The sequence below is a fragment of the Pipistrellus hanaki genome (genome assembly GCF_964339955.1).
Source record: "Pipistrellus hanaki genome assembly, chromosome: 1".
Taxonomy (NCBI): domain Eukaryota; kingdom Metazoa; phylum Chordata; class Mammalia; order Chiroptera; family Vespertilionidae; genus Pipistrellus; species Pipistrellus hanaki.
The window spans coordinates 59,757,864-59,777,627 of NC_140503.1; the positions used below are offsets into that span (position 1 = coordinate 59,757,864).

Here is a 19,764-nt window from a genome sequence, read left to right on the forward strand (position 1 = left end):
GCCTGTTCCGCCAACTGGCCACTTGCACAGTCAGGTGCCACATGCACGTCTGAGAAAGCATCTCTGATGGATTGAAAAGAGCAGCTCAGACGACGACATAGGAGACACTGTACCCGGGGAGAAAGCCTCCAGAGCCCAGCAGACTTGCAATGATGTATCACTTGGCTGATGCAGCAGCTCTTCTTGTAATGAGCCAATGACTTCCTCTGGCCTACACACATCATGTTGAAGATTAGGGCTCTCTGGAGTACAGAAAGGAAGAACAAGATTGATAACTGCCTTTGGGAATATAGAAAGGGTGCATGTAACTTCTCGTGTTGGGATTTGTTACGAGCTGATATCTAATCTCTGGAATATAGAAATTTGGAAATGTTCTGATACCCCAAAACCTAAAAGAAAAAAAGTAAGAAATCTGGCTTTAAATGCTGCTCATTCTTATCATCTTCAAATATGGTTGACTAAGTCACTAGTTTTCTGTTAGGTTTTGAAGATTTCCCCCTTGCAAGCCCAGCATCTGGACTTTTTTTCTAAGAGTGGTTTTCTGTGTGAAGCAGGCCGATAGTGCCCAGGTCTAAGAGATCCAGAGAATTCAGAAAAGAATTCAAGCAATGGGCCCAGGTAAGATTAGCTGTTGCTAATCTTCAGCCACATAATTAGACATATAATCAGAGGATTACAAATCCAACCCAAAGCTACACAGAAGGAGGGAGCTGTAGGCTGCTTGTGCAGGAGCCATGTGAGAAAATCGGCAGATGAGAGTTCAGCATAACGGGAAGAGTGTGAACTTTGGGGCAAGGCTGGCCTGGGCTTGAGGTCACATATTAGTTGTGTGGTCTTAGGCATGTCACTTAACTCCACTGAGCTTTAGTTCCCTCTTGTGTAAAAATGGAGTAACTAGAACTCCTTTTTTTTTTTAATATATTTTATTGATTTTTTTACAGAGAGGAAGGAAGAGGGATAGAGAGTTAGAAACATTGATGAGAGAGAAACATTGACCAGCTGCCTCTTGCACACCACCTACTGGGGATGGGCCCGCAACCAAGGTACATGCCCTTGACCGGAATCGAACCTGGGATCCTTCAGTCCGCAGGCCAACGCTCTATCCACTGAGCCAAACCAGTTTCGGCTAGAACTCCTTTTTAATGGAATTGTTCAAGGCACTATTGATAATGCTTGCAGAATGCTTGGCACATAGTAGGCTCTTAAGAAATGATAGTGTGATTTGGGGTTTGCGTTGAGAGAGATTTGATAGACTCAGATGTCCCACCCGGTCCCCCTTGGGAGTGCCATTGGCAGTGGTCCCTACCCAGTGACTGCTTAAGGCAGGGGTACAAAAGGCGGGGCTATTCTGGCAGAACTCAAAGCAACTCTGAAGGATCGTTCTAGCTCCAGAGCTTCCCATGGTCCAGCCGACTCCACCTGAGGCCTGTGTCATAGCTCAGCTTCTCCCGCTGCCTATCGCAGCTTTGTTCAGTCCTTCCCATGATCCTAAGAGCACATCTTAAAAACATCCTGCATGCTCAACTCCCTCCCAGAGTACCTTCCTGAGGAGCCTGACCTGTGGCAAGTGATAAGGCAGGCAGGCATCCAGTCCTGTGTTTATTAACCAGTGGCCCAAGGCGCTGAAGCCCAAAGAATACTCTGTGGCACCTTGACCAGGTGTCAGGAAATGTCTTAGAAAGACAGGCAGAGCTTCAGGAAGAACGACAAGGGAAAGAGGAGGTTCCCTAGAGACATACGGGATATGCCCGTACCAGGGTGTTGGATCATTTCCAGAAGTTAAAGACATCCTAAATCCTAGCCCACAGGAACCCAGAAACATGGAACAACATCAACTTCCTAAAAAGAACTGGCTATGAGATTGACATTGATATAATTAAGCAGGTGTAATGATTAGTCTTTTCCAAGATGATTGAACTTTTCATTCCCCATCCAATGGCAAGGAGCCCTCCTCCTCCCCCCTCCTCCCAAAAGTGGAGCCATGTTTCTGGGTCCTGTGACTGTGTGGGTGGCTGGCTGTGCCACAGGCATCTGTGTAGTACACAATGATGTTGAGGCTGGGAGCCCCTGTCCCTCTCAAGTACAGCAAACTAGACTAAAGGTGATACCTGGGGGACCAATCCTGAAATGAATATCTAGGGTTAATGAATTTCTGCTTTGGACGGGGACTCCATCTCCAGGAACAGTCTTACCCCAACACCATTCTTCTCAGTTGTTTCCTACACTCCTCTCACTGGGTTTTAGGAGTTGAAGACCCAGGAGGGAAGAGCTCATAAGATTAGCTAGTGCTAATCTCCCGCTATTAGCCTGGCCACGTCACTTAGTAGTTAATTAGCAGATGCTCCTCAGGAAGTACAAGGCTCCTGTGCACCACGAGTGCAAACTGTGGGTAGCATACTTCCATCTCTCCGGGTAATGAAGAAGAAAGTGGACACAAATGCAGGAGGGGCAGCCGTAGGGCAGGTAAGGGCCGTGAGATGAGAGGAAGGAAGCGGGCTTTTTCTAAGTCACTTTTCAGGTGTCTCTAAAGCCCAGGTCCCTGCAGCCCTGAAAACGCATAGGTAGTGCCTTGCCCAACGGAGGCCGTCGATAGACAGACAGTTGACCCTTGAACAACACAGGTTTGAACTGAGTGGGTCCACTTATACACAGATATTTTCCAATAAATACAGTTGGCCCTTCATGTCCATGTGTTTCGTGAGTCAACCAGCCAAAAATCAAAACAGTATTTTCCCATTCCCACCTGCGGATACCCAAGTGTGGATTGAAAATACTGTTTCACAGTTGGTTGAATCTGCAGATGTGAAGGGCCAACTGGAGTCAAACGTGTCCTCAGATTTTCAAAGGGGGTAGGAGGGTGTCAGTGCCCCACACACCGCATTGTTCACGGGCCAGCTGTATATTGAATTTAGCATTTTTCCTAATGGTTTGTCATCCTTTTCTTGGCCTTCAAATTACACAATACTGAGTTTGCAGCAGATGTGCAAGGTATTTTCAGTGGTGACACCTCGACCCGTGTTGCTGTGCAGCCCTGAGGGCTCTCCTGGTCTCCGTATTGGTGGCCTTGCCACGCAAAGGCTCGGTGGTGGCAGGGATGTGCCAGAGGCCTCAGGGGCAACTGCTGAGCTAAGGCTCTTGCTTCTCCTGCACTCACCCCTGCTCTCCAGGCCACTTCTCTGGCCCCTCTGCTCTCTTTCCCACTGCAAGGCCTGGACCATGGCTTTACCTGATGCCGTGAGGGTCTGGTCATCTCCGCCCCACCCCAGAGCACATTAGGTGATAACATTTCCAAACCCGAGAATTATTTATAGACCAAGAGGCATTCTTTGCTACTCAGCCACTGAGGTATTACACCTGGGAGAACCCTCAGGAAACGAACAAGTTCAGGGACCGAGGGCACTCACCCTTAACTTCTACCTCAGCCCAAGTTCAGAAGCTCTGTCTCGGAGTGAGTTTAGGATCATGCAGGATGAGGTGAAGGGACCCTTTATCAGTCCCTTCTCATCTGTGTCATCCCCTACCCCTTCTTTATTGGATAAATCTTATATACGGGGCCATGCAAATAAAACCTTATTCCATCACCCCCATCCCAAGGCCCTTCCAGATAGAAATTCAGGAGCCCACTGCCACCTGGGTGTAGCCTAGGAAACCATGGGCCTGGGGAGAAGAGGGAGAGGCAGAGCCGCAGGTGCATTCTGGGAAGATTCAGAACAGTCCTCACTGTACAAGGCTGGGGGCAGGCACAGGATGATCTAATAGGATTTTTTCATAGCTCACAGCAGAATGTAAAATGCCCAGACTCCTAGCAGAATAACTGTTTCATATAATGGTCTGCACTGTCTCTGGCCTGCTGGAGGCAGATTCTAGAATTGAATGAATTGTTTAGTTACTCTCTATATTTACTTTGAGCAATGGCCCTGAGTTTTCTACTTAATTAAACCTGCAATAAATGTCTTAATAAATATCTACTTTGTAAAGCTACCAAATTATCCTTCTTTTGGTGGGGGGGGAAACTTCTCTTTTTGTCATCCTTTAAGAGAAGATGGGCCTGGAGTACGATTACTCTAGTCAACTAATAACAGAAAGAGAGAATCTGGGCACATAACGGGACGTGAAATTGTTTACACAGGGAAACTGAGGCTGGGCGAGAGAAATGACTCACCCAGGAGTTCAAAATCAGAATTTGCCTTTCCTCACTCCGGTCACTTCCCTCCTGCCCCAAACCCCCTGCTCAGAGCCGAGCACAGGCTTCTTTCCTTGGAAGAACATCCTCGGGGCACATATCCTATATGCATCCACTTCCCACCCAGGGAAGAGAGAGAGAGGAGAAGGCTGGTCATGACTCCAAGACAAAGTCTGACCCAGAAGCTTGAAGAGCACAGATACAGGGGAGAGGCGGCAGCAGGCAGAGGTCTGGGCAGCTCCCATCCACCTCCTAGAGGCCAGGAGAGCAGAACTGAGGTGAGAAGGAAGCACTGTCAGAATTAGGTCTGATGATAACTGTTAGCTTTGTGCTCTGATGATCTGGTTCATGGCAAAAGTGCAGTGAGTTTTGAGCTACTTAGCCATTGAAAGGGAGCGGTAACGGGGGACTTGATCTTTCCATCCAGAATGGGGCACCTGCCCACTGCCATGAAAGGCAGGATTTGAGACCCTGGCAGGGAGGAGCAGAGTTTCCCTGTGGTACTTAGCTGACAAGCCTGATGTTTTGAAGTTGGTAGTCATGGTAGGTGAAAACGTGAAAAGTGAGAAGTGTGCTGACAGCTGCATGGTAGTAAAGTTCAAATATCCTTTTTCCTCCCCCTATCCCAGCAGTCTTTGCTCCGAGAGCTGATAGTGACCAATAGGTGCTGGAGAAAGGCTCATTTAGTCCATTGCTCCCTACGCCGTCAGCCTCAGCTTCGCCTTGGAACTTTGTTGGAAATGCAAATTACTAGGCCTGCCCCAGACCCACTGAACCAGATGCTCTAGGCGGGGGTGGACCCAGCATTGTGTGTTTGAACGGCCCTCCAGGTGGTTTTGTTGCAGACTCAAGTTTGAGAACCACTATTCCAGAGCGTGGTGTGGTTCTGAATTTGTTTATTAAGGAAACTAGTCTCAAGTGAGCTAGCCATCTGTCTCCTCTCTTGCTTGCCCTCGCACCCCCCCTCCACCACTGGGACAGAGAGTGCCACTATTGGGACATTTGGGTTTATCCTACTGCTTTCCCAAGACTCAGCATTTAAACCATCTCTCCACATCTGACTCCTGGCCCCCGCTGGCTCATTCCTCTCCAGAGACTCTCAGTTTTGTTGTTCTAGTGAGGTTTTTTTCCACTTGCACTGGGGAGAGAAGCATTTGTAACTGTGGCTTTGCAACATATATATAATTTCAGAGAGGAAGGGAGAGGGGGAGAGACAGAAATACCAATGATGAGAGAGTATCATTTATCAGCCGCCTCCTGCACACCCCACAGCAGGGACAGAGCCCACAACCCCAGCATGTGCCCTGACTGGGAATTACACCGTGACCTCCTGGCTCATAGGACGCTCAATCACTGAGCCAAGCCAGCAGGGCAACATGCCTTGGCTCTTGAAGCATCATCACTGATATCTCCATAAGTCCAGCCCTCTCATTAGCCCTGCGGTTAAAGCTATGCAGCAGCTGGTTTGAAGGTTCTGCTCAGAGGATCTTAATTGCCCTTGTTGAGTGTGTTTTGGGCCATCTGCGCTAACAGAACGCTCAGTCCTCCCTCCCATGACATTTACTTGCACACAGATTGGACGTGTTTTCCCTGCCCCACATGCACATCCTCTGCATGCAGTGTGACAGTGAGCTAAGCCAGTTCTCTGACCCAAGCAAGGACTGCCAGCGCAGCTCCCTGAGGCTCCCCATGCCTGGCATCTGAACCTGCAGATAGCGATTCCCATCATGAAAATCACCTAACTCCCTCAGTTTGCATGTAGACTGGGGAGTATTTGGTGCAAGAGATCGTTGCCTTTATTAAGGACGAGGCGAGGCCAGTGGCTGCAGGAGTCTGGGTAAGCATGCTCCCCTCTCCCTCAGAACTCTGCCTTCCCTGCACTGGCGCTGGGCCTCCTGGCCCCCCAGCAGCCTCCTGGTTCTCTAGCCTAGCTACCGAGTGCCTGGTAGGCCCCAGCCTGCCGGCCTGAGTCCTGGGGTCCATCTCCTCTGAGAGCAGAGAGCGGAAGGCACGCCTGGGCGTGGCCCTGATGCATTTGGGACAACCTGCTCTGGAAGACAGCGTGGCTGCATTTCTCCCCGGAATGACTTCCCCATCTGCTCCCAGAGTGAGCTTTTTCACCGCAGCCTCAGCAGTTCTGGGACAGATTTTGTTGGTTTAGGACTCTGCAAGAAAAGTGGCATCCTGGGCCAGGAGCTCAGCAGGGGTTCCCTCCCATCAAAAAAAATGCAAATTTGTGTGGTAGGTGCTGAGGCTCAGAAATCTGGGGGCCTGCTGCTAGCATGTGTGCCCCTTGTCCTCCCTCTGGGGGAGCTAGGCTGGGTGTAGCATGTGAACACGGAGGTGGGGCTGCACCACAGTAAATGATTCACACTTTTCAGCTCATTGTGCTCATAAGACATGATTCTTATGCCATGGCCCTGAGAAGATGAACGAATGTGGCTGTTCCTCTGTGGCATTAACATGCTTTTACACAGCATGAACCCTGCAGGCATGGCATACTCATGCCCTTAGCTGACATTGGTAAGGAAAGCAAGGAAGTCCTTGGCCTAAAAGACACTTAAATATAAAGGTAAGCTAGGATAGAGGCCTCTGAGGACAACTTGTTCAGCTCTCACCCTCTGGCCACCCCATCCTGGCGAGGCCTCTCTCCTCCCGGGACTCCTGTGCTTTTGGACTGCAGGTGTGCACTGTCGCCTGCCCTCCGTCTCACCTCTGCCTTCTCTAAGGTCCCAGGAAACCAAGGCCAGCTCCCCTATAACAGCATGGAGCTTGGAACTGAGAAAGTCCGGCTCACCCTTGCCCTCTTTAAGACACACGTAGTCTGCTCTTAAAAGTGGCTGCCTCACAGGTGAGCTGGATAGAATAAGGTGAGGCCCAATGAGTGGGGGGCTCTCTACGTGTTAGCCCCTCTCGTGGAGATGCACTCTGCCAGCATCCCTGGGATTGGCCCTCGTAGGGGTGTCGAACTCAATCAGAGAAGGGGCCAAAATCTAAAATCCAGCCTAAATCGAGGGCCGAATGGTTTACTGAACAGTCATAAACTGACAATGTCATAAACTGACAGCGGAGTGCAGTGATCACAGCGCGGTGCGGGCCACATTGCAAGGCCTGGCGGGCTGGATTTGGCCCGCGGGCCTTGTGTTTGACACATGTGCTTGAAGGGGTTCAAATAAAACCGGCTCTCCTGCCCCAGGGTATTGTTTATGAGACAGAAAATACAATTAACCAACTAATTTGGGTCACTGCTTGCTGCCTCAGCCCCTCCCCTAAAGCAAACCACGAGAAACAAAGCCAGGAGCCCCAGGGAGGAGTGAGAGCAGGACTTCTCCCTGCCTCAGAGTTCCAGAATGATTCCTAGGGGCTCCGAATCGTTCTGGGCACCATGCAGAGAGATGAAAGGGGCTGACTTATATGCATTGACTTTCATATGTGGGTACCATTGTGGTTCCTAAGATGCCAATTTACTTTCTAACGTGCTTAATACGTTAGTTTGACCCAATAATGACTTTGGAAGAGAGTCCCTCCGAAGGTTAGCTGGTATGGGAGCTCTGCCTCAGCTCACTTGTCCTCAACGTGAACATCCTCAGGCCTGGAGCCCGGACATTGCAACTACACAATGCTCACCTGTCCGCGCTCAGGCCTGTTTCTCCAGAATGATCAATGACCCAACACTCCGCACTCAACACATGGGTTAGCCATAGCGTGAGGGCAACTGCAGGCAAGGGGTAAAAAAGATGGAACTCCCTGGACTTTGCCATCCAACAAAGAGAAGACTGGCTGCCACAGAATATGCCAGAAAGCTTCGGACTTAGCACAGGGAGGCCCCAGAGAAGAGGTTTTAGGATACTGCCAGCATCTGGACGTGCAGGGGGGCCTACAAAGCCAGGTGGTTTAAAATTCCTAAACTCCTGCCCCTGCCAACAGCTTGTCCTAGGAAGCCCACCAGGAGGGTTCAACTGACTGTCACCCCCCCTTCTGCTCCCCATCAAGGCTGCCTGAGGGCACCCCACCAGCCTCAGACGTGAGCACTCAGAAGATGGCAGGTCTTCCCGTCCCTCTGCGAAGGTGCCTTGCAGGGCTCTGAGTGTGTGTTCCTGCTGGGAACGTAAACGTCGGGAATTCTGCCATAACCAGAGCTCTGTTCCTGCCTCTCCTGCCGTTCCCCTCGCCTCCCTCCTCCCACCCTGGAGGAACGACACAGGAAGGTGCTCCTCTTCACTGGTCCACACAGGAGCCGAGCCTCCGGCCCAGAACCATGCACCTGCCACTGGGAAATGGAGACCCAGGGGAACTGGGACTTCCTGGTGGGGTTTCCCCAGATGTTTAGAAATCACAAGAAAAAAAAATCCCTATTATATAAAAAGTTGATAAAGGGAATGTGTAATGGAATGTGTCTGTTTTCATAACTTCCGGCTTCCTTTTCTTCCTCTGAGCGGGAGAACTATAAGTGTGTTTGAGCCGCCAGCCCCTGGGAGGGAGCTGTATTTATGGGAGACATGATTCTTAGAAAAGCCCATGTGATTTCTATCACAGAAGCACGTTTTCCTCATGCCTAACCCACGCTCCTGCTAATGTGGTGGTTACATGTATGGAAGCAAACTTCTTCAGCTATTAAAACTCACCCCAGCTGGGCACAGTGTAGCATCCAGCTTGGTGCAAAGTAAAATTTGTAGAGAAAAATGTTCACCATTAGAGACTGTCTCTTAATACTCCTTTTCAGCTGCTCTGAGAAGGATAATCGCTCAGGATAGCGTTAAATTAGTTCCCCTACTCCCAGCAGAACCTTCACAATGAGTCTAGGCTCTTCCCACCTGCTGGGGCTCAGTAAGGAAACGGCCGGCAGCCCCTGCCCAAAATGGCAGTTGTTGATGAAATCCTTGGAAAGACCTGGTTGGTGTCCCGGTGTGACTCCTCGCAAGTCTCTGTCCTGAAAGTAGCTCTTTCCGGTGGGAGACCAAAGGCGGGGTGGGGAGGAGGAGAGTGGGGCCCAGGGCCTCAGGATTATGTTGTGAGAGGGAGTGTGAGGCCAGCAGAAGAGAGGGAGGTCTTTATGGCTTCCTCCCACTCATCCTCCCAGTCCCCTAAGGATAAGTTTCTGAGGATTTTTGCTGAGAGATGATACTCTGCCCTAGTTCTCCTGGGAGAGTATGGGGTGAGGCAGCAGAAGAGGAAGAGGTGAGGTGCAAATCTTCATGGACCAGAGCCAGGCCCTCCTGTAATAGCCCAGGGCCTTGGCGCAGGTGAGAGGCTTTGGATCTTATAAGACAACCTCGATTTGCATGCAGAATTAGACACGGCCACCAGAGATGGAGACCACTGGGGACAAGCCCACAGATGGATGCTCACAGAGCTCCAGAGGTCCTGACAGTTTCCTGCGAGCCATCCACCTGCCAGGCAGGTCCCTGAAGGAGAAGGTTATGGGTTTAGAAATGGCCTAATTTTCTCACATTTTGTGAAAACTCTCAGCTAACCCTCTACCTTCTATTCATTCAGTCATTGGTTTAATCAACAAATAATTATTGAGGATTTAGTACCTGCCATATGCCAGGCCCTGTGCTAAGTTCAGGAGGAAGACTCCTGCCCTCAGAAAAATTATAGCCCCTGCCCTAGCTGGTTTGGCTCAGTGGATAGAGCGTTGACGTGTGGACTGAAGGGTCCCTGGTTCAACTGTGGTCAAGGACACATGCCTGGATTGCGGCTTTGATCTGCGGTGGGAGGTGCACAAGAGGCAACCAATCAATGATTCAAACTTATCACTGATGTTTCTATCTATCTCTCTCTCTCTCTCCCTTCCTCTTTGAAATCAGTAAATATATATATATATATATATATATATATATATATATATATATATATATATATATATATATATAAATTACAGCCTAGAAAGTAAACAGACAACAAATAAGTAGACAAATCAACAGGGTAATTACAGATTGCTGTAAGAGCCGTGAAGGACATGAGGAGGGTAAATGAGATAGAAAGGAGCTGGGAGGGGCCATCCGATAGGGGAGGACCCCTCTGCTGGGAGCACATTTGAGCGGAGACCCAAGGACAGGAGTGGCGAGGGAAGAGCTGAGGGAGGAGCTGGAGGAAGAGCGTGCGGGCAGAGGGAGTAGGAACTGCAGAGGCAGAACTGCATTGGAGCATTTTGGAACAGAGAGGCTTTGCAGAGAGCAGAGAGGAGAGTGATTTGGGGCGAGTTCAGAGAAGAGGCAGGAGCCAGGTCGTCCTGTAGGGCCTTGGAGGCCGAGATCAGAGTGTGGGCTTTATCCTGAGAGCGATGGGGAGCCCGCGACCTGTGAAGCAGGAATGGTGATGGAAATAAAGGTCACTGCGTGCTCATTGCCATGTTGTTTGTAACAGAAGATTAGAAACAAATTCCGTCATCATGGAGCTGGGTAGATAAATTTAGGTTCATTCCAGTGGTTTGCAGCAGTTAAAAATGTGAGGCTTCCATTTTTCTATTAGGAAAAAAAAAACAAAAAAAAAAAAACTGTGAGGTTTATCTATTCATACTGCTTTGGAAGGATTTGCAAGATACCCCAAATGGAGGGAAATCCCAAGAACAGAATGGAGTGCAATGTGCTGCCAATGTATTTTTAAAGGGGAGGTGTCTGTGGATATAGGGGTGGCTGTGTTATACCACACTTAGGATACATAAGGACCTGGTGAGGGGTTTCTTCTGAGGAGGGGAACTGAGGCACAGGTGACTAGGAGACTTATGCTTCGTAGTATATACTTTTGTATGTTTTAATATCTTACTAGGTATCTGTATCACTTATTCAGCAGAAAAGAGTAAATTGTGGCCCTGGCCAGTGTGGCTCAGTTGGTTGAGCATCCCACGCACAGAAGTCACTAGTTTGATTCCCAGTCAGAGCACATGTCCAAGTTGTGGGCTCAATCCCCAGTAGGGGCTGTGTAGGAGGCAGAGACTGATTTTCCTCTCTCCCTTCCTCTCTCTCTAAAATTAAAAACAGACCTCACCAGCTTGGCTCAGTGGATAGAGCATGGGCCTGTGGATGGAAGGGTCCCAGGTTTGATTCTGGTCAGGGGCATGTAATTCGGTTGCAGGCTACATCCTGGCCCTGGTTAGGGTGTATGCGGGTGGCAACCAATCAATGTGTGTCCCTCTCACATCAATGTTTCTCTCTCTGAGTCTTTCCTCCTCCCCTCCACTCTCTCTAAAAATCAATGGAAAATACCCTCAGGTGAGGATAAAAAATAAATTCCATTTTAAAAGACACATTTTTAAAAAAGACTGAAATGTGGTCAGCCTGTTCACTGTGTGGAGAGGGGGTGAGAGCAGAAGCAGAGAAGGGGTTGGAAGACTCTGGCTGTGACCTAGTTGAGAGATGGCGGTGAGCCTCACCGGGGAGGTTGGTAATGGAGAGAATACACTTTAGAGGCAGAGCCAGCTGCTCTTGGTGCCTTCCACACTGACATGCCCTAGAAAGCTTTGTGTGTTAGAGATCAGAAGCAGGCTCCCCTCACTCCGGACTCCTTATGGACAGGCGCCCCGCCCACATCCTCACACAGCTGTTAAAAACGGTTTGTAATGACCCACGGAAGAAGCCCTCTGGTTTCTCAACGGAGCCTTCTTTCCTTGCAGAGAGATGCCAAAGGCCAGTACCTGTTTGACCTTCTTTGTCACCACCTGAACCTACTTGAAAAGGACTATTTTGGGATCCGCTTTGTGGACCCCGATAAGCAGCGGGTAAGTCAAAATGCAAAGCACAAATGGAGGAGAGGGTAGGTCACTAAGCCTGACGCTCGGAACTGCCACTCACCTTCAGCGTTCAGGAGTCAGGGACCAACCAGACCCTACAGGTAAGTGTCATCTCTTCAAGTCATATTATGAGAGCCCGGCTGGTGTGCTCAGTGCTTGAGTGTGGACCTGTGAACCAGATCACAGTTCAATTCACTGGTCAGAGCGCATGCCCTGATTGCGGGCTCGATCCTCGGTGGGGGGTGGGCAAGAGAACAGCCGATCAATGATTCTCTCTCATCATTGATGTTTCCATCTCTCTCTCTCCCTTCCTCTCTGAAATCAACGAAAATATTGCTTTAATCATATTCTGAGACCTGGAGACACCATAGCAGAGCTCACTGAGTTGCTCACCATTTTGCAGAAGCTGAAATGGCAGCCCGGAGAGCTGAAGTGATTTGCCCAAAATTGCCCAGTTGGCGGTAGAGCTAGAGTTGTGGTCTCAGGGCCCAAGTCACAGGCTGAACTGCTCCTGCCCCCTTTCTAGTACATGGACCTCACCTGAGATGCCATCCCGCCCCAATCGGAGCAGGACAAAGAGCCAAATTGGCACAGGCCTTTCAGGGCCTTGCAAGTCTTGCAGTTCTTGTCCTGCTCTACGCTGTGTGGTCGGCTCCACAGACACAGGGCTGTGTGGTCGGCTCCTCAGACACAGGGCACTGCTAAGGACTGTGATACTCCTGACAGGTAGAAGAACAAGTCTGCTATCCCCAGCAGCTGCTCACCTCTCCAGCTTCACCCCCGTGCCCTTCCTCCTCCCTGCTGTGGCCCAGCCAGACTGCTCTGTGGCTCCCCATGTCATCCTTGTCTTTTCCCAGAGCCTTCGCCTATGCAGTCCCCTTGCCTCACTTCTCCACCGTCTACACTTTTCTTCTGGCTCATGCCTTCTCACACATAAGGTCTTAGCCTAGACTTTTTTTTTTTTAATACATTTTAATGATTTTTCACAGAGAGGAAAAGAGAGAGAGAGAGCTAGAAACATCGATGAAAGAGAAACATCCACCAGCTGCCTCCTGCACACTTCCCATGGGGGATGTGCCCGCAACCAATGTACATGCCCTTGACCGGAATTGAACCTGGGACCTTTCAGTCCGCAGACCGACGCTCTATCCACTGAGCCAAACCGGTTTCGGCTTAGCCTAGACTTTTATTTGTTCCAGAAGTCTTCCCTAAGCCCCACTCTGAACAAGGGTCCCTCCTCTGTGCCCCATATGCCCTGTGAGGGCATGAACATTATCATATTTATTACTGCATCCCATGGCATTAGCAGGAAGCCTGGAAGGTGGTCGAATGTGGGAACCAGTTGCCGAGGGCATGGTGAGGGGGCGAGCTCATGGTTAGCAGTGCCGTATCTTCTCTCCCCTCGCCCAGGTGGCCCACCAGCAGACTCCTGCAGTTTCTACAACGCTGTCCATCAGCCCTTTGCTCTCTGTGGGGATGCACTGTCTGGCATGAAGTGGACAGTATGCAGAAGCATTCAGGCCTCAAGGACTCCCTTCCCTACACCCCTGCCCACCACCCAGTCTTGTCTACCAGCCTCCACAAACATGATCACCATGAGGCCCAGAGGGACCCACTCATTTTCTTCACGGATCCAGACATGGGCTTCATCTCTGTCACCACTCAGGGACCTTGGAGGGAGCCTCAGAGGGCGCAACCTCCCAGCAGTGGCCAGGCCACAGATCACTAACGATGAATGGGCACTTCACACCAGAGTCAGGTGCTGCTTTGTTCCTTGGTGCTCTGAGCCAGCTGTTTTCAACCTTCTTCGTCTCGTGGCACACAGAAACTAATTACTAACATTCTGCAGTGCACAGACAATGTATATTTTTTGCCAATCTGACAAACAAACAAACCAGGTATAATGTTGGTTCGTTCACACTGTCATATTTTTATTTAACAATCAGGGAAATGAGGTCAGTGCCCCTGACTAAGTAGCCGGGTAGGTATCGCATGTTTCAGAACGTCTTCCCCCACAGCGGTTGCAAACTGCTGTTCTGAACCCTGTGTCTCCAGGTGCCACTTAGGGTGTTAGGGCTAAACACCTGAGCTGTAGGCCAGGCTCGGGAGGACTGCGCCCCTTCACTCCCACAAGCCCCGCCCCCTTGCTGACAGGTGCCGTTACTTCCGGCTCAGCAGAATGTTGAGCCTCATTGGTGTTTGGAAGGTCGTGTGAGGTTAGCTCTTCGCCTGTAAAGGCGTCGCTGCCCTCACATAACTCCTGCCCTGAGCCCCGGACCACAGTGTGAGCCCCCAGGAGGTGCCAGACCCCGAGCAGCTGTGTGTCCTCACGCACTGTCTGTCGGTGTCCGTCCGCTGTGTGGTAACGGGCTGTTTTTACAGCGGGGTCCTTTGTTGTTGGTTTTTGTATTCTGTTGGTGTGAGCTGTCTCTTTTTGAGAAGGAAGGCCAGTTACCCTGAGCTCTGTCTCTTCATGTCCCAGAGAGAGTAGCATGGGAGGAAAAAAGGGCACAGGGTCCTGTTCGTTATTTTTAAGTTAGGCCAGAACGTGCCTGAGGAGAATAAGAGAGAATGTGGAGCGATGAGGATTAAGAGCAGGAGACAGAGAAAGGTGAGGAAATGGGGGGAAAGAGAAATAGATGTTTATGGAGTGGCTGCAGCGTGCTGGGCTCTGCACTGAGTGCAGAGCTGAATGCTTCAGCGGGTGGGCATTGAGCACTGAGTTGTATGGGGCGCTGAGCTATGGGTGTCACATATGCTATTTGATTCCTGCCACAAATGAGATGAGTATCCACAATTATGTTATCCAGCTCCAGGTTAGTGAACAAAGCCTCAGGCAGGTTAAGTAACTTGCCTGGGGCAGATCTTCTCCTGGTCTCCTGACCCCTCTCCCCCAAACCCACGTTAACAGTTTGCTCGTGATGCTGGGACCCAGACTTAGCCAGACAGATGCAAAAGGTAGCTCTGGCCATCACCATATTCTTGGGATCCTTTCAAGATTTTCCTACCAGACCCTTAAAGTCTCTTGGGCGAGCTGTGACCACTTTCTACTCCCTTCCCACCCCTCCCTTCTCCTCCAGCCGCCCTCCTTTCTTCCGTTTTCACCCCTGAAGTCCTCAATGGCCTTTCTGTCATTCAGCACCATCTGCCTTCTGCTCATCATGGATCTTACAAGTCCTTCCTCTTAGTTTCCAAGTTTCTTTGTTGGTTTACTTTCATCTGTCGGGGAACGTCTAGGGCAGTGTTTCCCAAACTTCTCTCATGATGAGAATCACCTGGTGGAGTTGTTAAAACACAGATTCCTGAATCCCAACTAAGAAGTGCTAAACTAGAATTTTTGGGAACATATAGGTAAAATTGTATACTTAACTAGTGCTCTAAGACAGATGTTATATACAGAGCACTAAGTTAGGTATGCAATTTTACCTATATGTTCTCAAAAATTCTAGTTTAGCACTTCTTAGTTGGGATTCAGGAATCTGTGTTTTAACAACTACACCAGGTGATTCTCATCATGAGAGAAGTTTGGGAAACACTGGTCTAGGGGCATCCTGTTTACTGAGTCCAGACACTTGCGGGCTCCTCTCCCCGCACAAAGTTCCAGACTGGCCTCCTGGAAGCCCCGTTGTTTCCCTGCAATTTCATCTCCTGCCTTGGCCTCGCGGTGAAGCCGAGCCGGCGGGCCGGTAACGTGAGAAGGGCCTCCTAACCACACTGAGTGGCTATAATGAGTTGCCAGCCTCGTGGGAACTCAGATCAGAGGAAGCAAGAGAGCAGAATGTCAACCCAGATTATCCATGCGGAGCTGACGAGAGAACTGGCTCTTACTGGGCCCATTAACTGCATAGCCCATGCCCGGCCCAGAAGGTGAGAGCTGGGAATGGAGGGAGGCCAGGATGCCGTCTGCGTGGCCCCGGCCGCCTTCCTGCAAAGCGAGGACTCTGCCGAGATGTGACATTAAACGGAAGTAACCAGGAGAGAGGGCGGTATGGGCCTGGTTCCTTCAAATCGTTGGCAGCTGCATTCTGAACACCGTGCTGGACAATCCAGTGCAAACAAGACAGTTTCCTGCCCTCACAGGGCTCATGGCTAATGGTTTTAAGCTACTTCCAGATAACCAAACCCAAGTAACAGTAGTTCTAGCTCCCTGCAAATTGCCAAGGTTCCTGATTAGCATAACAGCCACAAACACCAATGATGCATTTATAAAGCATCCATGTAGGACTGGGAAACACACAGAATGGTCTCACTGCTTCCTTCCCCACTGTAAGTACTGGGGGGGGGGGGGGGGGGGCATTGCTACTATGTCCCGCCTCCATGAAGCTCCAAGGATGCAGGATAGGATCCTGTACATCAGTTGTGGTAAGTTATCTTATGAGACAGACTTTGCCAAGGAATCCTGAGCACGCCTCTCTCACACGGGGCTGGACAGTCTGTGTTACTCAAACAAAGATGGCAGATACACCAGCCATCCCTCCCTTCTCACCGTTTATGAAATTCTGTCAGCACTTTCTAGAGCCCCTGTCAAAAAACATGGCATGTAGCACACACACGTACAACCCATTAAAGCCAGTATTTCCCTACTCATGCCGGACGGGGCTCGGTCCCCATCACACACACGTACACTCGCTGTGCCTACTGGCGTGCCAGAAATGTGGATCAGAACCTTGGCACCCTGCTCTGGGAGGCGGCCCTGCCAGACAAGCCCAGAAACGGCATCTGAAACTGGAACCCCTTCCTCTTCACAGCTGGTTCCCCGGGGAGCTTTTCAGAAAATCCTGTCGCTCTGTCACTCTCCGGGCCTGCGGATCACAAGCGTTTGGGCTGCTTTCTCCCTGGGCTGCAATCTGGTGATGTAAATTGGGTTCAACAGGTTACATTTGACACTGCTTCTCATTAGGGTTTTCTTGTTCTGTGTTCTCGCTCTCAGCACTGGTTGGAGTTTACGAAGTCTGTGGTGAAGCAGTTGAGATGTAAGTATTCCCCAGGAAAAGACTCGAGCCCTACCCCTGGGGAGCGGGAGGGGGGAAGGGGAAGATGGAGTGAAACCTCCCACGTGTGGTGAGTCTTGGTGGTTTTCCACTGTTCTGAGCACACATGGCCCTAAACACCTGAGGATTTTCTCTGCGGGTTCAGAGGCCCGTGCCTCCTGGTGGGGAGGGGAGCTCCGTCTTCTCTGGGCCAGAGGTCTTCCCTGATAGTGCGGCACCTGTTTTTCTCTGCAGCCCAGCCTCCGTTCACCATGTGTTTCCGGGTGAAGTTCTACCCTACGGACCCCGCTGCCCTGAAGGAGGAAATAACCAGGTGAGATGACACATACCTCCCTCCACCACTAAGACAGGCGAGGCCAGGAGAGAGGGACTGTACCTCTCAGACCCTCTGTGCTGGGAGCTCCTAACTCTTATGGGCGAGGCTTTCTTCTTAAATATAACCGTGCTTCTGTGCCTCATCCCCACGTGCGCTCCTGGCTCACCCCCTCCGTACACTGGAACAGAGGGCGTGTCCTTCTCCGGAAGGGTGAACACACCACCCTGAACCGGCCCTCCTCAGGGGGCTCTGGAGTAACGGATGAATCAAATGCACATTTTCCTCTGACCTGTGAGGTGGCCACTGCAGACGTTCCGGAGAGGGCTGTGTTGCTGCTTTTGGGGGGAGATGGGAATAGACGCCAAAGCATGACCCCAAAGGACCAGCTGGGAAATAACTGAGGATTTTAAATCGAAGTGGGTCAGTGCTGATGGATCAGGTGCCCGGTAAGCTCTTCGTCGCGGGCATTGTGTTCTTGGAGAGCAGACGGCCACAGGGAATGGATTCGATCTCGCTCAGCACCTCCCGTGGATGAGAGGAACGCCTGTGCCCACAGCCAGCCTGTGAGAGGGTCAGCGAGTAGGAGCTTCGAAGCTTCACCAGGGTTTCGTATCTCGGAGCCAATTTCACTTTACAAGTGTTGCCTCGGAGATGTAGGAACTCTGTGGAACAAGGAGCCTTAATTTTTATACTAGGAAGGTCTAATGTTGGCATAAACAAAACCTCGCTGTTACCTTGTGGAGGGAGGGGCCCAGGTGAACAGGGATCTCAGAGCTGAGGAGGAACAGCTCCACCCACCCCACCCCTCCCTCACCCCTGAGAGCAGCAGAGGGGATGAGGCCTTTGCCAGGCCTGCAGGCTGTCCATCCTGTAAGGCTTAGCGATTTACTTCTAGACCTGAACCGCTGGAGAGAATCCCAAAACAAAGGAGGAGGGAAGAAGGGAGAAAGAATATGGAATTATGTTCTCTTCGTGTTCTGAAGAGCATGCCGCTACCTTTACATCCAGTAAAAGGAGCGGAAGCTTTATCTGAAGAGGAGGATGAGGAAATGGGGAGAGAAGAGAGCAAGAAACGGGAACAAGTAGTACCAGGAAGCAGAGGTGGGGTGGGAGGGAAGGTGGCTCAGCCGGCGAGGGAGAGGGTCTTCCGATCTGGCCAGAGGATCAGGACAGCGGCTGCTCTGGGTGTGGAGCGGGGCACCCACCCCCTCTGAGACACGGCAGGCAGGGGGTGTGTGGGTGGAATCACACCTCATGTTCCTTCCTGGACATCAGAACTGCACGCTCTGCTCCTCCACACGGAGGTGGATGTGGCTCCTACTTTGCTTCTAAAAATCAAGCTCATCCATATTAATAAGCAGTCCTGTAGCTTTAGGTGGAACAGTGAGGGTAGAACTCCTATGTTTAACAACTTAAACCGAGGAGTTTTGGCAAAGCACTAGCCCGCCTTGCTCATGATCTCTATCTAGTGTTTGCCTCGGGTCTGAGCACATCTTCCCCGCCCCTCCCCGCTCTTCCCCTTCGCTCCCCTCCCCTCTTCTTTCCTGCCTTCCTTCCCTTCCCCTCCTCTCTCTCTCTCTCTCTCCCTCCCTCTTTCTATTGAAAGAGGTGATGACACCAGGACAGATCCAGAAGCCTGTGTCCCTGTCCACCACCTTTCAGAGCAAATTCAACACATCTTTGCTCGGAGCCTCGCCCCGGCCTCCTAACAGCACACATCCGCTTTGCCTGGTCTGCACCTCACTGGCTGACAGGGGGATGAGGGGCTGGTCTGATGTAACCCAGTGAGAGCACCACAGGCCCTTTCTGATTTAATTAAAGGACAAAAATATATGATGAACTTGGCCCTTAGGAGGAGCTCTGATCGACATACTTTTCTAAATCAAAGGCCACTGCATACTATTAACCCACAAACCCAACTACCCAAGAAGCAGCACAGACCCAGAGCTGAGGTCCTATTTGTCACTTCTTAACGATGTGGCCTTGGTCGTAAGCTAGTTAACCTCCTTGGGCTTCAGATTCCTCATGTATAAAATGAGGCCAGCGAGAGCTACTTCATAGAACTGCTGGAAGCATTAATCGCTATACAAGGTCTTGCACTTCTTAATACCCCAGAGTCTTACACGGTGCACAGGCTTGATACCTGTTGACTGCCAGATTGGCTACGTGGTCCGTGGACCCCAAGGGGCACAAGTACAGTTAGCTCTGACTTTTCCTCCTTTTTTATGTGATAAACCACCTCACCTCTTCTGTCCCCTTTCCCTGCCAGCGAGAGTCCTAACACTTAAGCAGCTAACTTGAGAACCCGGAGAGAAAGCCATCTTAGCTAATCACCCACGTCCGGGTCAGCGAAGTAGGGAACGGGGGCCAGGCCTCTCAGTAAGTCAGCAGACTTCAAGGACCCTGACAAGTGTGTGAGCTCCTCCCCATCTGTATGCATTTGTGCTGACCACCCTCCACTATCCTCCCCTCTCTCCATCTCACCAGCCTTCCTTTCCTAGAATGCAATTTCCAGGCGTGACAGGAGAGTTAGTCACAGGCT

At 50.7% G+C, this 19,764-nt stretch overlaps 1 protein-coding gene across 3 annotated transcripts in view; it reads left to right on the forward strand.

Annotated features, from left to right (window-relative positions):
- The window catches only part of FRMD5 (FERM domain containing 5), a 271,184-nt gene that overhangs the window by 214,904 nt on the left and 36,516 nt on the right, over nucleotides 1-19,764 (forward strand). For all 3 annotated transcript variants that reach the window (XM_084903325.1, XM_084903326.1, XM_084903327.1), the window contains exons 2-4: nucleotides 11,799-11,903; nucleotides 16,846-16,888; nucleotides 17,141-17,219. In XM_084903325.1, coding sequence (XP_084759451.1) covers nucleotides 11,799-11,903; nucleotides 16,846-16,888; nucleotides 17,141-17,219 — 227 coding nt within the window. The remainder of the gene's footprint in view (nucleotides 1-11,798; nucleotides 11,904-16,845; nucleotides 16,889-17,140; nucleotides 17,220-19,764) is intronic.